The sequence below is a fragment of the Cupressus sempervirens genome, chromosome 6 (assembly GCF_028749045.1).
Source record: "Cupressus sempervirens isolate cs-2001-9-10 chromosome 6, ASM2874904v1, whole genome shotgun sequence".
Lineage (NCBI taxonomy): Eukaryota > Viridiplantae > Streptophyta > Pinopsida > Cupressales > Cupressaceae > Cupressus > Cupressus sempervirens.
This window is the reverse complement of record NC_143123.1, coordinates 230579400-230602117: the sequence shown is the minus strand read 5'-3', so window position 1 is coordinate 230602117 and position 22718 is coordinate 230579400. Positions and strand designations below refer to the sequence as shown.

General features: G+C 38.7%; 1 protein-coding gene across 3 annotated transcripts; it reads right to left on the bottom strand.

Moving 5' to 3' along the window:
- Positions 1 to 1039: 1039 nt before the first annotated feature.
- LOC149552099 (uncharacterized) lies at positions 1040 to 22395 on the bottom strand. Of its 3 annotated transcripts, XM_089787569.1 has the most exons (6): positions 21941 to 22395; positions 21699 to 21835; positions 19025 to 19139; positions 18737 to 18857; positions 1984 to 3153; positions 1040 to 1781 (listed from the first exon to the last, which is right to left on the bottom strand). In XM_089787569.1, the coding sequence occupies exons 2-6, from the start codon at positions 21811 to 21813 to the stop codon at positions 1338 to 1340; spliced, it is 1965 nt and encodes a 654-aa protein (XP_089643695.1). In that variant the 5' UTR covers positions 21814 to 21835; positions 21941 to 22395; the 3' UTR covers positions 1040 to 1337. The 3 variants fall into 3 exon arrangements, with proteins under 3 accessions (XP_089643695.1, XP_089643694.1, XP_089643696.1); XM_089787568.1 differs by having other exon boundaries at positions 21699 to 22395; XM_089787570.1 differs by lacking the exons at positions 21699 to 21835; positions 21941 to 22395 and adding an exon at positions 21566 to 21644.
- Between the last annotated feature and the right edge of the window lie 323 nt (positions 22396 to 22718).

Genomic DNA, 22718 nt, shown 5'->3' with positions numbered 1-22718 from the left:
TCTTGTTTGTCAAGTCAAACGGTGGGGTATCAAGTACATAGTGCCCACACAAATCCTTGGTCAAGGTTGGTTAGTGGCATGCTTGCTGATGTGATCACTAAAGGTCAAGGTTGCTAACAATTGGCAGATAGGTTGATAGAAGGTGTCCATAACCTAGCTAGCTGGCTAGCCAACACTCTAATAACAGGATGCTCAGTGGCAAGACAGTAGTGTCCCTAGGCTAATAGCAAGGTAGGGAGGGTCTTTGTCAATGGAGATTGTGTGGGGATACTTAAAGGAGGTTAAGCCCTTGGCAATGCTTCTACTCTCTTCCGGATGCCAAGACTTGCACAACAAAAGGATATGATCTTTGTACAAGATATCTACTTTTTGACTACCTTACTTTAATTGTTACCGCATTTCTAATTGATATATGTTTAGATGGTTATTATAGTTAAATTAGTTATTCTTTCAATGGATTAAGAATCAATTATATCTATTGATCTTTTCATTTGAATATATAATTTGAGGTTGTAACTGTATTTCATGTGAATATGATATGTTGGTCGTTATAATCGTCCTTCATGTGATTCTGAAAGGAAATGTTATTCAGTTAATTAAATCAATTAAATAAGAATGGAAAATTTAGCATGTTACAGATAAGATAGCAAAGATACATCAATATTGGTTGCATAAGTGGGCAAACTATTAGATGAGTTGGATTGGGCTAGGAGATATTCTCTACTTCATTATGAATTAGGCTTTTGAAGAAGGCATGCTCATCATCACAATCATTGTTTTTGAGATGTCAAATATTTGGATGATTCAAAATCATATGTGGAAGGTGGGAGGCATGAGATCTGCCCAACAAACTGCTTGCTTTTCTGGCCAAAATGTGGGGTCAAAACCAAGGTTAGTCTTCTACGACAGAGATAATTAACTTTTGTGATTCTCGGCATTTGCATCTGGAATAAATTTAAATCTGAGGAATCGGTGCAACAAGCTTCCTTCTAATAAGATTCCAAAAAATAATCCATGAGGACTAAGATCACAAGGCAGATAAATTTTAGATAAATTTTCCATTAGAAATCCAAAAGATTACCACAGATCCATACTGAGTCCTTCACATTAATCCCAAAAAGGATTTAACTATACAGAGGACTTTTCAAAAATACAATGTCTTCTGTGCACTGCCACATTTGGAGATATCTGATCCAGAATACCGACATATGTGCTTCTGATGTATGAAGGAATCAACCTAAATACTAATAATAGAAGCATTTTTGTGAGTAAATTATTGGTGTAAACATCAAACCATCAAATCTCAAATGGTTGCACATATTAGACAGTAGTGGTGCTCAGTAATCCATACAAACTTTACCATTTTCATATTCAAACGCTGCTAATGCTCTTGCAACATCATCCATTGGATCAGACAACATTTCAAATCCTTCATCAGAGATGAGAGATTGCTCATCTCTATCCTCTGTAGTTTCTTCATTGAACAACCAGTTTGTGCTCTTTGCATCCCCCTTAAAGTGAAGACTATCTTGCCAACTAGTTCGTGGGGATTTGCTTCCTCTGTCACTACCAAATTCATCATCATCAAACTTGCTAACATCAGGGTCTGGGGAAATCTTTGCACTTGACTCTGAACTTGCATTGCTACTAGTGGCTGTTGGAGATCTGGCTATGCCACTTGATTTGCTTTTAATTGCTCCTGACCGAACACTATATAGAGATGATGCTGGAATATTTTTCATATGAGGCCTAATGCTGCTTCCCATGCTTCCCCGTATATCCTGAAATAAGCAAATCCAAAATGTCACAACCTACAAAGGTTAGACATCAGCATGCATCATTCTCACATGATTGCAACAAAGGCAAGCATTCAGTGAGCTTAATCTGGCATGTAATAATATATTACGTGGGATGGTAACTGTAAATACTACACGCAAAATAAGAGTGCAGCGGTTGCATGAGAGACAGTTGGGTCATACATACCATGTGCCTGAGAGCCATGTCCAAGGATTTCTTTGAGATTGTCCTGCCAAAGCCATCACCAGATTGTGATTGAACCGACTTCACTGACATTTTGGTGGCCAATGTAGAACCAACAGACTGACAAGTAGCTTCCTCTACTTTTCCTGGAGGGTTAGACCTCCTGGCATTAATCAATTTCTCTACCATCTTGCTACCAACTACGGCTGGCACTGCACTCTGAATGCCATTTCTGTTGTTCTTGGCTACCAAACTAGACTTATTTTCGTTAAGGTTGTCATTTGAAACTCTTCCTCTTGTCACACTTGGAGAACATGACTGCCTCCTTGGCTTGTTGTTTGAACTAGGAGCTACAGTATTTGACCGTACAGAGCTGGATGCTCCAGATCTCCCCCTATTAGCAGATGCTGACCTTCCTGGTGTGTCAGTCCTTAAATTTGGAGGAGTTTCAAGTGTAACACCAGCTCTTGAAGATGGCTGCAAAGGTCTTGTCTTGACAGTGGGTGAGGTTCCTCGCGATAAAGCTGGATTTCTAGATGGCATGGTACTAGTTTTGCTAACAGAAGAAGAGCGCCCTGGGAGAGGATTACTTTGTGCAAGCCTTGGGGTGGTTGATTTCTGAACTGTTGTGGATGGCCTCTGTTCTGATGCGGATGCCCGCTGTGCAGGTGTGGATGACCGCTTTCCTGATGTAGATAAGGGCTTGTATGCAGACACAGATGATCTTGAGGAAGGAGTGGAAGACCTTGAAGATGGGGGCGATTTAGCAGGTGTGGATGAGCGCTGTGCTGGTGCAGATGACTGCTGTGCAGGTGTGGATGACCGCTTTCCTGATGTAGATAAGGGCTTGTATGCAGACACAGATGATCTTGAGGAGGGAGTAGAAGACCTCGAAGATGGGGGAGATTTAGCTGTTGCTGAAGGCTTTTTAGCTGCTGTATAAGAGTGGGTTGTCTGACGTGCAGGTGTGGATGACCGATTAGCTGATGTGTATAAGGGTTTATATGCAGATACAGATGACCTTGATGAAGGAGTAGAAGACCTTGAAGAGGGGGGAGATTTAGCTGTTGTTGCTGAAGCCTTCTTATCTGCTGTATAAGAGGTTATTGTCTGATGGGAAGTCAACCCAGCTTTCGCATTTTTTAATGAAGACTTCACCTGAGAACTAGAGAGCTGAACATAGTAGAAAGATTGAGTCATGTACCAGAAACTCCCAAACCAAAATAAAAATATATTAAGACGACAACGATCAATTTATTAAATAAAATAACTTGTAAACCCTGCAATATACTAAGAAAACAAAGCAGATGGCTCATAAAAGACACAAGGTACCCCAGTCACAAAAAAAAAGAATGGAGTCTCCTGAACTAAATTGAAAGACAACTTTAATAGAAAAACTGCAACATGGATATTGCTTTGAAAAGGAATGTTGAGTTTATCCCTGTAATGTACAGGACCCACCATGCCCAGGAAGAAATATCCATCACTTTGTCTTCAACGTGGGTTGGATAGTTAGTGGACTTTTTAGATAGTGTCAGAGAATCATGTATTTAAATGCTTCTGATGTATCTTATCATCATATGATATCCCATGACATCATATATCACTGCAAACAGAATAGCCCCAAGTGCTGTGTTTTAATTTATCATGTTTTGCATTTTAAATTTATAATGCCACATACAACTTCTCTATATGTAAAAGAAACCCTTGGAGGCAAATAAGAAATCTAATGTATCTAAGAAACCCATAAACCAATATCCTATAATGACAACATTTTATAGAGATCTTCGAAGAGGACAACTAGTTTTCATGTAGTTTTACATATCCAATACAAGGGGATGAGATATACTTTGGTAGGATACCATCCAAAATATTTAAAAAACAGAATTCTCATGACGGTTGAAGCCTGTAATATACTAAAGATTTTTCTATGCTTCACAAGTTTTCTGAACTAAATTGAAGAGCTAAAGCATCAGAAAACAACGCCCTTGTTTGTCAACTTTGTTATAGAGCTAAACTGAGCAATAAAATAATATAGCTTAATATAGCCTGAGTTGGAATATTCAGGGGTTAACTCCCCTGACAGAAAATATATTGTAAGAGGATTTGTTAACTAATTGCATAAAAAAGATGCACTTTTTTTTACAAGTGAAAGTTGTTAACTTCACCTTAGAGCTAAACTGAGTAATAAAATAATATAGCTTAATATAGCCTGAGTTGGAATATTCAGGGGTTAACTCCCCTGACAGAAAATATATTGTAAGAGAGTTTGTTAACTAATTGCATAAAAAAGATGCACTTTTTTTTACAAGTGAAAGTTGTTAACTTCACCTTAGAAACAAATCTGAGGCTTATTTGGACGGATGCATTACAATTTCATTCTAATCACATAAAGGGTAGAAGGGGGGTGGTTATTTTACAATCTGCCGCTTGGTATCCCCATGTTCTAGACCCTGTGGTTTCCCCTTGTAATAGAGCAACATGGATAATTTTAGATAGAGATGGAAGAAAATTTGGTGCTTCTACTCCTTACACAGCTAATGTTCATTTGGAAAGGATTGATCTCTGGCATTTTCTATGCAATTTTCTAGATATTCTGTGGATTGTTGTAGGGGACTTGAAAATGGTTGAGAAACATGAAGATAAAACAGGTCGTAATAAATTAGAATTGAAGGGGAATAACAGATTCTTCAGGCAGAAAATAAAGCATAAGTTGAGTCTCATGGACTCCCTTTGTAGTGCCTCCCATGGTTGCATTCCGTTCCATGTGATTTGGATTCGAGATGGACTCTGTACTATTATTTGGCTATCTGCATGATGTAATCAGGCATTGCACCCTGTGATGCATTTGGTTACAAAACATTATTTTGGCTTTACAAGTATCATAGCTGATTTAGATGTTAGAGTATTCTGTTGCTTACCATTTTGATAAAGTCTGCATGATACTTTCAAGATGTAACATGATGCTTTATGATGAAATCTGGTGCATTCTGTATTCAAAAACAATGGATTATGTTTTTGATATTAAAAGCAGCAAGAGGGTGCTGGCCCCTGGAACAGACAGAACTAGCGCATTAACAGCACATTCACCGTAGCTAGCACAATCACAGCATAGAATAGCAACCCTATTCTTACCTCTGTCAAAAACATAGGACAAACCATAGCGCAGAGTATTTAAACTAGCAGCATATAAGTCTTTAAACTGGAAATAAACAAAATTGCTTCACAATGCAGGGTGGATAAGAGAAGTCTTTTTTTTGAGTTTCTAAAGCCACGCAGGCTTTTACAAACCTGAAAGTAAAAATTAACAAAAAACATAGCAACTAAGGTTTAGCATTTCCTCCCAGCCGCTTGGATCGCAGCGTAGCGGTCCATTCTTCCTTCAGGAACTCAAACAGTTCCTTGTAGTCATCATCACTCTTGGCCTTAGTTTCAGTAATCCTCTACAGCATCATGCAGAGGGTGACAGAGCACGCATGCATGACCTTAATGGAAAACTTGTTGGCATCCTTGATGGACCTATTAAACCCGTCCACCTCTTTCTTCAGCTCCTAAGAAGCACCCTCGAGCATTATCAGCTGGTTTTTTATGTTTCCCAGCATCCCTCCCACCCTAGCGGCAGTAGTGTTCATCTTTGGAATCTCATGGAAAGGAACCTGCGGAGCAGTGGGATTGGAAGTGGGATTAGGGGCTGGGTTTTGCATAGGGTGCGCAGGGGGGAGGAGTGAGCTTTATCTCGGGGGAGGCGGGGCGGAACTCACGAGTCTTGCTAGAAGAGTGGGTGGAGGACTCGTCAGTGACTTTAACAACAAAATTATCAGATTCTATGTACTCATTCTTCTTTAGGGCCAGCTTGCATTTTTCCTTGGCAATTCTATTGGACCTGTGGACACTAGGGGTCTCAATCTGTTCACCAGACTCAACCGTGTAGACTTGTTGCCTTTTTTGGGTGATCGTGTGTTTAGTACTCATTTTTTCACTCAAGCTAGGGGGGCGAAGACTCTATTCTGGTCCTTCTCCTATTGGTTCCGGCCTAAGAGGTATCAACGTCATGGGTTGTAATGTAGGAGCATCCTAAGCTTTCTTGTGATCCTGCATGTTGGGGGTATTTGGCTTTGGAGTTGTGGACTCGGTCACCAAAGGAGTGGTGCTCGGTCATTGTTAAAAGTAGTGTTAGCCGAGGTACTCGGTCATTGAAGGGGCTCGGTCGTTGAAGAGATCCGCAAATACTGTTGCTCGGCACTCACTGTTGTGCTCGGCATGTATTGGCCGCTCGACATGTGTTGGTTGCTCGGCATGTGTTGGTTACTCGGCAATGCTTGGGAGTTTGTTGACACTCGACAGTGTGTTGGTGTTGACTGGAGTTCTTGGTGCATTTGGTGTGTGATCGTGATGTGGATCGATCTGAGAGTTTGTGTGGACCTATGAGTGGTCTTGGTTATCTCTTCTATGTGCATTTAATACGTGTTGTAAACTTGGGGCCTGTCCTAAGTATTTTTGTGTGGTTATCACGTGTTAACTTTGGGTTAACACGAGGGTTAACATTTTGTATTTAATGTTTGTTGTGAGCCGACTTGTGGCTTAAATATGCATTTAATGCAAGGGGTTTTATTTAATTTGTAATTGCTAGGCCAACTTGTGGCTTAGTTGGGTATAAGGGGTCTTGTTGAGTCTTTAGATATGATCATCCAATTTGGAGAAGGAGATGAAGTGGAGGAGCGAACTTTGAGGAGCTAGTAGTTGTGGCTTGGACAACAAGGAGATTGCTTGGTGGGCTTGCAAGCACAAGTTGAGATCTTCCTTGGAGGTTTCTACCAGAGTGCAAATCTAAACTAGTTGGGATTAGTGTTGTGAGTTGGATCTGGTGGGATCTTACAAAACTGTTTTTGTATTTGCTGTTGTATTTGGCCCTGACCCGAAAGGCCTTAGAGCCGAGCATATTGCATGTAAACAATTATTTTATATATAAAGAGTTGTGATTTGGTATCAGATCTTGCATTGTTGTTATCTTGTGTTGTGTTTCTGTTGTGTGGTTATTGCTAGGGGAGAGGACATCTTCTTTGGGGATGCTCCTGCCTTGCACTACATCAGGTGGTATTAGAGTAAAGGTTGTTCTTGAGTGTATAGATAGACCGCCGAAGTTGAGGCAATTTGCACCAGGATCATGGGTTGCAAAAGGTTGATTTGGTGGAGCAATTGATCTTCTGGATTTGTGGATCTATTGTTTAGGGTTTGCAAAAATCATGGAAGATGCCTCCAAGAAGATTGGACCCTAGGGCGATTGATGATCTTAGTGATGTTGTCGAAGAACGGATCTCAAAGAAGATGAGAGCAGAGTTCAAATCTGAGATTGCATTGATGAAGAGTGACATGATTGTTGAAATCATGAGTGCTTTAGGTGGCGTACCTAGGCATGTGGGTACTGAAGGTAGTGATGAGGAAGTTGCTGAAAAATTTGAAGTTGCTAGATCGAGTGGTGAGGACAGAACTAATTGTGTGGAGAGACCTATTGGAATTAGGGCTGGCCAATTTGCTCAACTTGGATCTCAGTTGAAGCTGAAGCATAAGATGGAGGTTTCTAATTTCTCAGGTAATTTTAATCCTGAAGACCTAATTGATTATATAGGTGAATTGAAAGACTACTTTGAGCTTGAGGATATTGAGGATCTACTCAGAGTGAGGTTGGCACAAACTAAGTTGAAGGGACATGCTGCTCTTTGGTGGAAGGAACTGCAAAGCGATAGAGGAAGGTGAAATGAAGATCTCTAGATGGAGATTGATGGTGTCTAAACTGAAGGCTAAGTTCATTCTTGCTGATTATGAACTTGAGTTGTTTAAAAGGTTGCAGAATCTGAAACAGAGGGATATGACTGTGAAGAATTATACCGAGGAATTCTACAAGTTGACTATTCGGTCTAGGCATGGAGAATTGTCAAAGGAGAAGGCAACTCAATACATTAATGGTTTAAGATTCAATATTCAGGATGAGGTTGGTATGCTAAATATTTCTTTGATGGAGGATGCTTATCAGCATTCTTTGAGAGCAGAAGAAAAGTTGAAGAGGAAACATCAAGGTAATCCTCAAGGAAAGGAGAAGCAAGATAGCCCAGCACAAGCTAAACCGAGTGTAGAAGGTGAATCAAAACCTGTTGATCAGAAAAGGAGGACAGGTGGAGGTGTGTTTAGAGGTAATTGTCTCAAATGTGGCAAAGAAGGGCTTAGATCTTTTGAATGTCTGATTGGTCGGACAACTGTTGTTGTGAATGAGGTTGAAGTCCAGGACAGTCAGCCTGAGCAAGGAGAGAATTTTCTGGCTCGGCGACTACTGGTGGGTCAAAGAACATTGGATTCTTGTCAGAGGACTAGTTTGTTCAGGACTTGTTGTAAGTCTGGCAACAAAGTCTGCAAGGTGATTGTGGATGGTGCTAGTACTGATAACCTTGTTGTTGAGGAGATGGTTCAAAAATTTGGTTTGAAGAGAGAGACATCCTTATCCTTATAAGATTGGCTAGTTGCAAGGTGAGCATGCTTTGGAAGTGAGGGACCAATGCCTTGTTGATTTCCAGATTAGGCAATATAAGGATCAAGTGTTGTATCATATTGTGGATATGAACAGTTGTCATGTGATACTTGGTAGACCTTGGCAGTATGATTGCAGGGTTGTGCATGATTGTGTCAAGAATGTGTTTACTGTTGAGAAAGGTGGCAGGAAGTTTTTCCTAATTCCTTTGCAGAATGAAGAGCTCGGTAGGAGGAACCTGAGTATTTGCAACCGAGTTGAGTTGGCAGATTCTGAGAAGGTTGGAGATCAACATGGAAAGCAAACCTATGGAACACCTGTGATGGATGTGAAGAAGAAGAACAACAACAAGGGAAAGAGTATGCAAGTTGAAGACTTGAAGGACATGTATGTAAAGAACCAATTTGGGATTTATGTGTTGAATCCCAGAAGATGTTCTTCCAGCTTCTAGAACATCTTTTCGAACCTGGGGTGTCTGATGTAGGAGCATCCTAGGCTTTCTTGCGATCCTGCATGTTGGGGGTATTTGGCTTTGGAGTTGTGGACTCGGTCACCAAAGGAGTGGTGCTTTGTCGTTGTTAAAAGAAGTGTTAGCCAAGGTGCTTGGAAATTGAAGGGGCTCGGTCGTTGAAGGGATTAGCAGATATTGTTGCTCGACACTCACTGTTGTGCTCGGCATGTATTGGTTGCTCGGCATGTGTTGATTACTCGGCAACACTTCGAAGTTTGCTGACACTCGATGGTGTGTTGGTGTCAACTGGTGTTCTTGGTGCATTTGGCCTGTGATTGTGATGTGGATCGATATGAGAGTTTGTGTGGACCTATGAGTGGTCTTGGTTATCTCTTCTATGTGCATTTAACATGTGTTGTAAACTTAGGGCTTGTCCTAAGTATTTTTGTGTGGTTATCGCGTGTTAACTTTGGGTTAATGCGAGGGTTAACATTTTGTATTTAATGTTTGTTGTGAGCCGACTTGTGGCTTAAATATGCATTTAATGCAAGGGGTTTTATTTAATTTGTAATTGCTAGGCCAACTTGTGGCTTAGTGGGGTATAAGTAAGGGGTCTTGTGGAGTCTTTGGATATGATCATCCAGTTTTGAGGAGATAAAGTGGAGAACTTTGAAGAGCTAGTAGTTGTGGCTTGGAAAACAAGGAGATTGCTTGGTGGACTTGTGAGCACAAGTTGAGATCTTCCTTGGAGGTTTCTACCAAAGTGCAGATCTGGACTAGTTGGGATTAGTGTTGTGAGTTGGATCTTGTGGGATCTTGCAGAACTATTATTGTATTTGCTGTTGTATTTGGCCCTAACCCGGAAGGCCTTACAGTCGAGCATATTGCATGTAAACAGTTATTTTATAAATAAAGAGTTGTGATTTGGTATCAGATCTTGCATTGTCGTTATCTTGTGTTGTGTTTCCATTGTGTGGTTGTTGTTGGGGGCTAGGACATCTCCTTTGGGGATTCTCCTACCTTGCACTGCATCAGGTTGAGCCAGGACAAGTAGCTTGATTCACTATGCACAGAAGCATTGACATGGGGATAAAGGGCATGACAAAAATTGTACAACCTAAACATCATTATAACATATCTGATTTCCTATTATATTGTGCTATTATTTCTCTATGGTAATTCATTGAGACTTTCCATTGATATATGCCTGTATTGTTGTAAATGATTATTTTAATGCTTTAATGTTAACTTAAATGATTATGTACATTGAGGATTAAATGTGGAATGACCAATGCCATGGCATTCTAACACATTCGACTTATTGCAGAGTGCCACTATTCTATTAGGTGTGCTTGATTATTTATTCTTGCTTCAGCTATTTATATTGTTAGCAACTACACTTGATGTTTGCATGTTTCAATGAACAAGTACCAAACATTGGTTTGCTTGAGTTGTAGGTTTGACCATCTCTTGTCCTCAATAGTGGCACGAGAATAGTTTGACTAGCCTTTCATGATTTAAACAATATCATACCTATATGGATGATATCTCTGTAATTGATTATTATATCTTGGGTAAGTGTGGATAAATCTAGACTTTGTATGCATATTGTAATAGACCAATATTGTGTTTGTGCATTTAAAGTTTTCGCAATTATCAAATAAGAGTTTTAATTTAAATGTTGATTTTATATATTTAGGGTTATTTTTATTTATTTGCTCATTTGTCATAGTTGAATTTTATTTATTTGGAATTGGATTGTTTGATCAAGTGAGGTTTTCGGGATGTCTACAGTTTGATTAAAATTTATTTAAGTGATTAATCAAGTCCTCAATTAAAAGTGACTTGATATTTGGGAAAAGAGTTCATTCCCTCACTTGGTTTTTAAGAAATAGGGTTTTGCTCCAATTTGCATTGAAGAAAATCGGTCTTTTGCTCGTTGTGATCAACCCACTTGCTAGATTTTTGTGGATGGTGACTCATTGGATTTATGTCGGGATTGATCTCATTCCTATTAAGTCATTTCGGTTTTTAACTTTTTTGAAAGGTTTGATTTTCTTCCACTCTTATTTGTGTTTCTGTGTTTACGTGAGGTAGCGCATTTCACATCTTTTGAATCGCTCTGTCCTTTCAACTAAAGAAAAATGCTTTAGTTCTATGGGTTGAAAATAAGTATTCCCCCATAATTTCATTGCATTCCATTACCCGATTGGGATCTTATAAGCATTTCATGTTTTATATTTCAAAGAACATGGGTTTTGTGTTTTTATGCTGCATGTTTTCCCGTGTTGTGCCAAAACAAGAATTTATTGGATGAACTTGTTGTTTGGTGCATTTGTGCAAATGGGTTTTTGCAATTTTAAATATTTTGAAGTTTGAATTTTTTGTAAATTTTGAAGGATCGTCATTGAGAATGTCCTTTAGAACTGAATTTTAGTCTGTCAGTTTTTGTTGGGTTTTCTTAAAAGTTGGGATTTGGAATTAACCATGTAATTGTGGCAAATATGTGGCTTTTGTTTGCGGATAGTGGATTCACCATGGAATTTGTATTCCTAACAAAGAGGCCAGTTAAGTGAACTCAAAACTTGTGTTTTCATGGCTCGTGTTGATAGTCATTTCGTGTTAATTTCATTTTGCTAGTTGAGTGTGAGACTGTTTGTTGTGTGGATGCACGGTGTTGAGACTGCATCCATACATGTAGAGTTATGCTCCTATATGAAGGAGCAAGTGACTTGATCTCATGGCGAGTCCAATAATGATGCAATGCAAGGCAGGAGAATCCTCAAAGAGATGTCCTAGCCCCCAGCATATAACCACACAGCAAAATATACACAATAACACAAAGATTTAGATCCACAATAATGCCAATTCTCATAATAGAATCATAAGGTTTACATCCAGCATGCCCAGCTATAAGGTCTTCCAGGTTACGGCCAATATATAAGCAATTACAATAATAATTTTGCAAGACCTCACAAGATCCAATCACTTAGCTAGCCTAGATCCGCAATCTAGTAGAAACCTCAAGAAGAATCTAATCTTGTGCTCCCAAGCCAACAAGCAACCTTCTTGTTTCCCAAACCACACTGAGCTACTAATGCTACTCAATTTTGCTCCTTCTCAACTGCTACTCCATGCTAGATCAATTATCATGACTCTAGACTCCACAAGACCCTCTACTTATACTAAACCAAGCCACAAGTCGGCCTAGCAGGTTACATTAATTAAATACACTCACATTAATCAAGCCACAAGTTAGCTTGCAACAGTCATTTAATACATAACATAAATTGAATACTTTGGACATGCCCCAAGTTTACAATGCAAAATTGACTCAAAAGACCACATAAGAATACGCGCAATTAGACATAGGTCCATGTGCCATCCAATGATCTAAATCTAAGAGCGCACACACCAACTCCCTCGGATTGAAGCTCAATTATATAATCTACAAAGTCTGCCAGTAAATCGGGAACATACGACCAGCTTTTACCAAAGTGGCTCTAACTCCAAGACAATAACTCCAAACTCTATGCGCACTTAGGACAAGGTTGTCCAATATGTCTTGAACAGATCCCCAACCGCGCAAACCATAACTTCACAAATCCGAGCCCAAAGCCCTTGCATACAGGATCGTTGACTTCCCTAGGATGCTCCTACATCAAACACCCCAAGTGCAAAGAAATGATGTTCTTAACAACTGGAAGAACATCTTTAAGGGTTCAACACATAGACCCTGAACTGGTTCTTCACATACATGTCCTCCACGATATCAAATTGTATACTCTTGCCTTTGTTCTGCTTCTGCAACTTTGTTTCTTCATTTGTCATCGGTGCACAACAGATCTGCTTTCCACACTGATCCCTTAATTCAACTCGGCTACCAAAACTCACGTTCCTTCTACCAAGTTCTGCATTTTACAAAGTTATCGAGGAATGCTTTCTGTCACCCCTCTCAACAATAAACACATTCTTGACACAATCATGCATAGCCCTGCGATCATACTACCAAGGTCTACCAAGTAATATGTGGCAACTACTCATGTCCACAATATCACACAACACTTGATCAACACACTGTCCAATCTAAAAAATTAACAAGACATTGCTCCCTCACTTCCAAAGCATGCTCATCTTGTAACCAATTGATCCTACAAGGACAAGGATGTCTTACTCTCTTCAAACCAAGTCTCTGAACCATCTCTTCAGCAACAAGGTCATCGCTACTTCCACCATCCACAATCACATCGCAGATCTTACCACTAGATTTACAACGATTCTTGAACAAATTCCTCCTTTTACAAGGTTCCAACACCTTCTTACCAAGCAACACTGTCTAAATCAGCAAGTTATCCCCATCCTGCTCAGGTTCATTCACCAAGTCTTCAGCCTCATTCACCACAACTGTTAGTCTATCGCCAGCCTTAGGACATTCAAAAGATCTATGTCCTTCACCACATCTGTAACAAGTACCTTTAAATGCGCCTCTATCTGCTCTCTTCCTCTATTCAACAAGTTTTGGTTCATCTTCAACAATTGTTTATTCTTCACAGAATATTCCTTCTCTTTCCCTCAAGAATTACCTTGATGTCTTCTCTTGAAATGAAGATTACCTTGAGAAGCATCCTCAACCGAAGCAATATTTAGGATACCAATCTCATCTTGAATATTGAATCTCAAGCCATCAATATATCTAACCACCTTTTTCTAAACAACTCTAAGTGCCTAGACCGAATAGTCAACTTGTAGAACTCCTCGATATAATCCTTCGCAGACAAATCCTTCTGCTTCAGATTTTGCAATCACTTCATAATCCGCAAGAATGAACTTAGCCTTCAATTTTGTAACCATCATTCTCCATCTAGTGATCTTCATTTCACTTTCTTCTTCTCTATCTCTTTGAAATTCTTTCCACCATAAAGCAGCATGTCCTTTTAGCTTAGTTTGTGCCAACCTCACTCTGAGCAGATCACCAATATCCATGCGATCATTTCTGTCTTCCCCACTAGATCCAACAACTTCAAAGTCTTCAAGCACTTCCTCATATCCATCTTCAGTACCCACATTCCTCGATACACCAACAATAGCTCTCATGATCTCATTCTTCATCATCTCTAGCTAAGATCTTAAATCTGATCTAACCTTCTCTAAAATCCTTACTTCCACAACATCACAGAGATCATCAATCACCCTAGGGTCCAATCTTCTCAAAGGCATCTTCCAAGATCTTCGCAAACCCTCTACAACAAATCCACAAGATCAAACCTCCACTCTAATACCACTCGATGCAGTGCAAGGCAGGAGAATCCCCAAAGGAGATGTCCTAACCCCCAGCAAATAACCACACAATGGAATATACACAATAACACAAAGATCTAGATCCACAATAATGTCAATTCTCATAATAGAATCATAAGGTTTACATCCAACATGCCCGGCTATAAGGCCTTCCGCGTTACGGCCAATACATAAGCAATTACAATAATAATTCTAGAAGACCTCGCAAGATCCAATCACTTAGCTAGCCTAGATCCGCAATCTAGTAGAAACCTCAAGAAGAATCTAAACTCGTGCTCACAAACCACCAAGCAACCTCTTGTTTCCCAAACCAGACTAAGGTACTAGCTCTACTCATCTTCGCTCCTTCTCAGCTACTCCTTCTCCATGCTAATCAATTATCATGACTCTAGACTCCACAAGACCCTCTACTTATACTAAACCAAGACACAAGTCAACCTAGCAAGTTACATTAAATAAATACACCCACATTAAATCAAACCACAAGTCGCCTTGCAACAGTCATTAAATACATAACATAAATTGAATACTTAGGACATGCCCCAAGTTTACAATGTATAACTGACTAAAAAGACCACATAAGAATACGCACACTTAGACATAGGGCCACGTGTCATCCAACGATCCAAATCCAAGAGCGCACATGCCAACTCCCTTAGATCGAAGCTCACGAATACAATCTCCAAAGTCTGCACGCGACCAACAATCACCAAAATGGCTCTAAATCTAAGATGATAACCCCAAACTCTATCTGCACTTAGGATAAGGTTGTCCAATATGTCTCGAACACATCCCCAACTGCACAAACCATAACTTCACAAATTCGAGCCCAAAGCCCCTACATACAAGATCATTGACTTCCCTAGGATGCTCCTGCATCAAATAAGGAAACCTTGCTTCCTCCTTGTCGCTTGGCATAGGATTTCTTGCATAGCATTGCATGGTTAACTAATAGGTGTAGAGTAGTGGGATGAAGTGGCTCCTTATGTTAATCCCAATTCGTAAGTGGCCAACACAAGACATGTCAAGGAGTTACTTAAAAAAGTGATAATTTAATAAAATAAAATGGGTTAAAACATAATATAAGACTTAATGTGACTTCCTTGTTGTCCACAAATGTTGATATGGTATGTCCATGCCTTGTCATTTGAGGACATTGCCATGGCATAGTGCCTTGTTGTTTGAGGATGTTGATATGGTACAGTTTAGCCTTTCTATCTACACATGTTGATATTGATCAATAGAGCATCCTTGATGAGTGAAGAACCACACAAGACCGCATGGGCATCTGCGAGACATGTGATGACACCTTACGCTATCTAGTTTTGAGTAGTGACCTTGACCTACTTGCATTTTACCTGCATTGTATTCGCACTAGGATCATTGTACATCCCCTAATTTCTGCATCTGATTGGCATATGTGTTAGCCACTCCTTGCATGTATGTGTGTACCTTGTGTTTGTGGCCAAATGACTATTTGTGCTAGCATGGTGGGTGGGCTTGAGGTACCAAATAATTGGGTTGTGTTGCACTTTAACACTTCTAGGGACCGGTGTCAAATGGTGATCTCCCAATGTCAGAGCTCGAGCATGATGTCCTCATTCTATCTTTACACCCCATTTCAGTATTTTTGTATTTATGTCATTATACTCTTTACTTTTAGATTAGATGGATTTTGATGTATATAGATGTATTGAGTGGGTACGACCTTAATTTTATGTCCCCAATACTCCCTAGTGTGGAGTTGTACATTTTTAGGCTGTGCATTAGAGTCAGCACTTGTTATTTTTGCAACTTCATGTAATCCCAAGAAACCTGCACACATGCATGTTTCTGTGCATTTTTATTTTTTTTTGTGCATCCATGCACTTCTACTACGCATCTATTATACCTGTGCATGCATTCATTGTTTCTGCACATCTATTATTACACTAGCCTAGATTAACACTGTTTCTGCACTTGTGCCTTGAGACTGATTCAGCGCATAACAGCTTATGGTTCCCTAGGGTTTGCAAACTTTGCCTAAAAAATGGATACCATAACTATACTCCATGTGTTTTCGTGATTGATCCCATGCATCTGTGTCTTGTTTTCCATTTTGTATTAATGATGTTTACATCACTTTTCAGTTTGGGTTTTAAAATGAGCCTTGTTTTGGATTTTGTTGATTTTGAACTTCTCTCCTCGTTAGCAGCCATTGATGATGGTCCACTCTTATCCCGTAAGGTTTGTGGGTGTGGTCCGGACTCTTGCATGGTGGCTTGAACGTGACCTGATCATTCATGCTTGTGTTGGCGTCGTCTTGGAACCTTTGCAAGTACATTTGAGTCTTCTAGTTGTGCATGATCGTGTGATGATCGTCATTTGATTCTATATGTTTATATCTTTGTTTATGCTTAATGGTTAATGATTGCACTTGCATTCATGATGTTGATTCCATGTTCGAAAAAAAAAATGTCAGTGCATATTTGACCCTACATACCACAGGTTCCCTAGTGGACCATTACACTCTAGAAGGGTACAGGAAGGATAACAAAAATATATGGTCTACCCTAAGTGATAATTATCAAGGACCCAAAAGAATTTACTGTCCTTAAAAAAAAATATGCTAATAAACATTGTTTCTACTTCGATCAGAGGAGAATGGATGTAGGATAAGTGTTACTCCTTGTTCTCTCTCTGATCATCATCTGTAGGAATCTTCTTGATAACTACTATGTCTTGCAAAAGTGACAAACTTCTACTCAATACCAATCTTTTAAAAAATCAAGATTGTTGTGAGGCTAGTTTCACTCTAACAGAAATCAATGAACGGCTGCTAAAGGATTTAATTAAAATTAAAAGATGGGACCACAATGTAAAGAGCTGATCCGGTATCTTTCAGATATTCAGGTCATTGGGAAAAAGAAGGCTCTTGAGTTTAGGAAAAGAGAGTATGCTTCATAACTCTCTTTGAAATCTGGAAAGAAATTCTCAAGAGGAACCAAAGAATTTGAAACTCAATGAAGAAATGTTAAAAGTTAAGAATGGGCTGAAAGGGTGTTAGAAAAGGAGCATAGCAGGGGCTTAAAGTGAGAGCCAAACTCAATAAGCTCAACTATTATGAAAAAGGATCCATATTTTTCTTTAAATATACTAAAACAAAGGCAGCAAATGAGCAAGTAGGCTATATCTGGCTAGATAGTGATGTTGTTAGTGACCCCAAACAAATTAAGAAGTTAATTCACAAATACTCTATGGATTTATTTCCTCTCAAGGAGGTAAACCATATTCTAATAAGGCCAGAGAAGCTTGTAATGGTCTAATTCCATGAAGGTGCTAATTTTCCTAAGAAAGCAATAACTAAAGAGGTTGTGAATGCTATCAATAAATTGAACAATGACTAATCCCCGTATCCTGATGGGCTCCCCATTGAATTCTACAAGAAAAGTATTGACTGGATTTCTAAAGAACTATTACAGGACTACTCTGAAGTGATTGAAAATGGTTCATTGGGACAGATTACCAATCGAGCGTAATCAATCTTTCTTCCTAGAGACAGTGGCAAATCACCAATAAAAATTGGAGACTCAAATGTTGCCAACGTATCTTATAAAATATTAGCCAAGCTTTTAGCTCTGAGATTGGATAATATTCTAGGCAAGCTTATTAGCTCCACTCAAAGGTAGATATATCCTAGAGAACATTGTCACAAGTTGAGAAGCCATGGAATGGTCTTTATGTTCTAACCAAAGCATTGGCATTCTCCAACTAGATTTTGAAAAAGCATATGGTAGAGTGGAGTGGTCCTTCTTGCTAACTAAATATTCAAAAAGAAGGAAATTGAACATATGGGCCACAGTGGCCATTTAATAAACCAGAAGACATCCATGACATGCAATACTACTTGACCTTTCAAAAAGTGACATAATGAACACCACTCCACAGAGGTATTGGGCAGTGATTTGTGCTTCAAAATAGGTCCAAGAATCCTCCTTAACCAAGGTTTAACAAATGTAGTTGAGGCTGTTCTAGTGAGGATCTTTCTCATATTGAGCCACTAATAAATGATACTGTTTTTTTCAATATTAACAGGAACTTTTGATGTAATGCATATATTCAACTATAGTAATAGTTAGCAGTCTAACAGAAATATGTAGCAGCAACTAGTCCTTTTTCGGTATAATACTTTACAGATACTGATGCTGGGCCCTGTGTGGCCATGGTATAGTATTTCCAGGCATATAGATACTATAGCTCTCCAAAACTGTGCACTAATATGTAATCATTTTGATATGCAGTATTTGAAATAAAAAATCAAGGAGACCATTCTCTAAAAAAACCTTTGGATTCATCTGTCAGGCACTCATGTTATTGATATTTGAACTAAATAGTCCAATAAGTGCATACTAGCAATCTCACGGTAGAACGTTCACGGAGGCTCTAAATTGTACGCATGAAAAATCAAATTCTAATGAATGGCTTAGTACATTACTATAATAGCTCACCCTGGATGTTTTTACAGCTGCAAGTGGCCTAGCCACAGGAATGTCATATTTTTCAAAGCCTTTAGCTTTTGCTTCCATTTCTAAGGAAGGAAACAGAGGAGTGCCAGGTGGTGTTAAAAGCCTGCATGGAAACAATCAAGAATGTCTACATTAAATTCAATACATAAACACAGTACATTTTAAATTTACAATACTTGTAATTAGGCTTTGCTTACTTCCAAAATATCCCAAGAACTAATCAGCTTATGATAACTGATTTTAATAATGATCGAAACGGAAAATTCTTACCAACTATAATCACTCTTATCTCCATCAGCTGTTAGGAAGCCATCAGAACCTCCCCTCTGTCTTGGTGTACTTTCTGGTATTTTGTATAAGGGTGAACTGCTAATTTTGTCTCCTCCTGAATAAACAAAAAAGTGCAACTTGTCAAGATTATTACCAACTAAACTTCTGCTTGTCAGACATCAATCTTTCTTGCGGACAGACACACTCTTGTTTGCAGGCCTGTTTCGCATGAAAAGGAAAACAAAAATACTAGCCAGGTCATTTAAATCTGTTCACTTTATTGCCTCTTGGTACCTGTTGGGTCTATCAGTTCAGAGATTTGGATAAGCATCCTGTACTACTATCAGATCATGCAGAAGGACCACGCATTACATGTTTTAGAGTAACAAGTGCAAAAGAACCGGAAAGAAGACTAACCAGGAGTCAGAGCATCACATATCCCTATATAAGCCACCTTATCTCAACTACTATGACTACCAAGAACAGCACAATGAAATCATGTCGCCAACAGATTGAACCACAAGTGGATATCCTATAGCTGGGTGTGTCAATTTTTTATGAATAAGGAGGCATTCCGTTCTGTTTCTGGAGGGCCTGTATTGGGGACAAGTGGGTACAAACTAGTGCAGCACCACTTTGTCTGGCACTGGGTTGGGCTGATAGGGGTGTCCATAATTCTCAATATATGGTAAATAATGTGAAAGTCTGTTTGACTTGGTTAAATGGTTTTGCCCCTTATTATACTGACTACGATTTCTGTTTCCAATATAATATAAAAAGATAATTTACAAGAATCTAACAATTCAAAGAGATAAACCAGCTCCACTCAACCCGAAGAATGGACTAAGCTCTTTTTTTCACTAGCAAAAGGATTGGCATATAATACTACAGCATAGGCAGATAACATTATCAGATGTATAGAATTAATATCTGAGTTCCAAGGATAAAATAATGTGGTATGTCATGCAATGTATTGTTGTTCATTATGATTAAATGTTAATTATTTTTGTGCACCTATGTTTACTCCAGGACATGAGTTGTACTATGAGTGCCCTGTGGAGAACCATGCATGTATAGGGAAAATGCTATAAATACATGCAGAAGTTCTTTCCAAAGGTTAGCTAGTAGCTTGGATAAACATACATGTATTTCCTCCTCCTTTTCAACCATAGATTAAGAGATAGAATTGAATTTCTTTGCAAAAAAATTTAACTGAAGAAGATTGGGCAAGGACATTGGTAGTGGATGTAGCATAACACGTATTTCTCAATTCCAATGGATTTTGCAATTTTGTGACAGGATGATTCAGATATTATGGCAAAAAGAACCAAGGAATTTGGCTTTCAGTTTCCATGCATTGGTAGAAACAAGGCTAATATAGTTAACAAATAGTTCAAAGGTAATTACTAGTTGCTTTATTCCTTTTAGAGGTTCATGCTAATTATTGTCATGAATAATCGCATTAACCATGAGTTTAAATTTCACTCGTGAAACCATTTTACTTCCTTATAAATGTAACCCAGAAGTTTGAATCATTGTATACCCGAGATCTTGCAATCTGAAGTCATTCAAAGTTGCAGGATGACCAAATTGTAGAATATAAAATTTATCTGCTGACTTTGCCAAATCAAGCAACCCAACTCTAATCACATTTATGATGTGAGTAGGGTTTCATGGATTAATTGTATGAGTGTATTTCAGTGAGGTGCCATGATATGTAGTTGCTGCAATGTTTTACAAATAAATGGATCTCCCTGTCTTGTGTAGTTCTACGAATGCATTATACACAGCATGTTGTTAGATTTTTATGCTTCAGCCTCCATTAGTGGTGTTTTTTATGTTTAATGTTGGCAAAAATTTGGATAACAGCTGTACTAGGATGCTTGAGTGAGGGAGTGGTATATTTGGATGTCTCCTGGTATTGGTTTGAAGGGAAAAAAACAATGCATGTGCAAAGACCTGGCTTTATTTTTCTGATTCTCTACGTAGAAAGGAAGTCCTACAAAACCCATCGATAGATTATACCCGTTTGGTTCTAGCGAATTGCATTCCATGGTAAAGATCTGTGTTATCTGTCTTCCTAAATTGCTATATCATAATGACAATCGTGGTTTGCAAATGACAGAGTATAGTGTTTGGAAAAAATTCTGATCTAGGCAAGGCATTCCGGAGTTGTATAAAGCATGTCGTCGGTGCCTTTCTTGTTGCAAATTTTGAATAGTCCACTATGCCTAGCTTGCCAGATGACCCAAAGCCAAAAGAATGAATTGCATTTTAATTGTACAGGTTTACTCCTTTGACACTCAATATGACAACGAAATTCAAATCAACAGACGTTTTACCAAAAATCCTATTATTGCAAGAAAGTGCTAAAACCCTCTTACCTCCAATAACTCTAATTCGACGCACCCATCGAAAATCCCAAAATATTCATTTCGATTAAAAAATTTAAAACAGGTGGATCCGTGGCCACCACAGAAAAGGAATTTTCATGTTCCACTGAAAAAATGTAATAATAATAATAACAAGAAAAACTCAAACCTGTGAAGATTTCAAATTGAAGAATCGATTTCCTAGCTTTAGAAAGATTTAAAAACATCATACAAAGAACTAAAACCAATCTACACCTTCTAAACTCTAAGATAAGCTGAGACAGTATAAAATGCGTACATACCCAAAACGGCTTCAAATTCCTCAGAAATCGGAAGAAGAAGATTGCCACTAAACTTGTCGTCTCGTTTACGAATGTCATGGAAGAGTGCCAGATCATCATCTCGTTCCTTCATCATATTGCTCAGACTAATTCCACGTCTGAGAAACAAGGAATCCGGTGGTGATTTGTGATTGCTCATATCGGTCGAATAAAAATGGGGAAGAATATTTACACCAATTAAGACCGATAGGACTAGAACCCACTTGCCAAATGAGTCATGCGTTGATTATATACTCCAATTGAGCTTGTTGGGGGTGAAATTACAGAGAAGTCCCTGCAAAATAAACATAGCGAGAGAAAAGGAACATATACAGAAGTGGGTCGCCCAATCAATGGCGCAGGCAAAGGTTGAAAGTTCCGCTTACTTTGGGAAATTTGAAAACTCTGAACGGCGGAAAAAGTAAAATTGTCTTGGGTAGGTAGTGTTTTATTACTCAAATTTGAAATGGTAAACTGTTTAAAACCGTTTCATTTGATTATATCTCGGGTACTAATAGCGATTTTTCTTGGAGCTATGCGCGTCTTTTCTTCGTTGGATTTATCTGTTCAGTTTTGACTTGGTTCAAAAACACCGAAACTCCGTCCTCCCTTCAATGCCGGCATTTCGTTATCTTACAGTCATGGCAGTATAATTATGACGAGAGGCATATACAATGGGAGAAACACTTCTCAGCACAAAGAATATTTCAAGGAATAATTCATATAAAGAAAAAAAAATTGGTGAGAGTTACAAACGAAATTAAAATATGGAATGTCATTTGGCAATCAAAAAGATTTGGTAAGAGTTACAAACGAAATAATAGACGGGGCTCAAAAAAATAGAATTTGAAAAAGTAGGATCCAAAAAATAGGGCCTGAAAAAGTAGGCCTTGAAAAAATAAGGGCGAAATAATTTCAATATGATTTTTTTTTTTTGAATATAATTTTGCATGCACATTTATACTTATTTTTTGTGGGGAGTGGGGGAATTTGAAACAAATT

Excerpts from the sequence above, each read along its gene's own strand:
- LOC149552099 (XM_089787568.1), bottom strand. The coding sequence starts at position 21,876 with ATGAGCAATCACAAATCACCACCGGATTCCTTGTTTCTCAGACGTGGA. Across the intron at positions 18,858-19,024 it reads GATAAGAGTGATTATAGTTG|GCTTTTAACACCACCTGGCA; the intron begins GTAAGAATTTTC and ends GTTTCCATGCAG. Across the intron at positions 3,154-18,736 it reads CAGCTGTAAAAACATCCAGG|CTCTCTAGTTCTCAGGTGAA; the intron begins GTGAGCTATTAT and ends TACTATGTTCAG.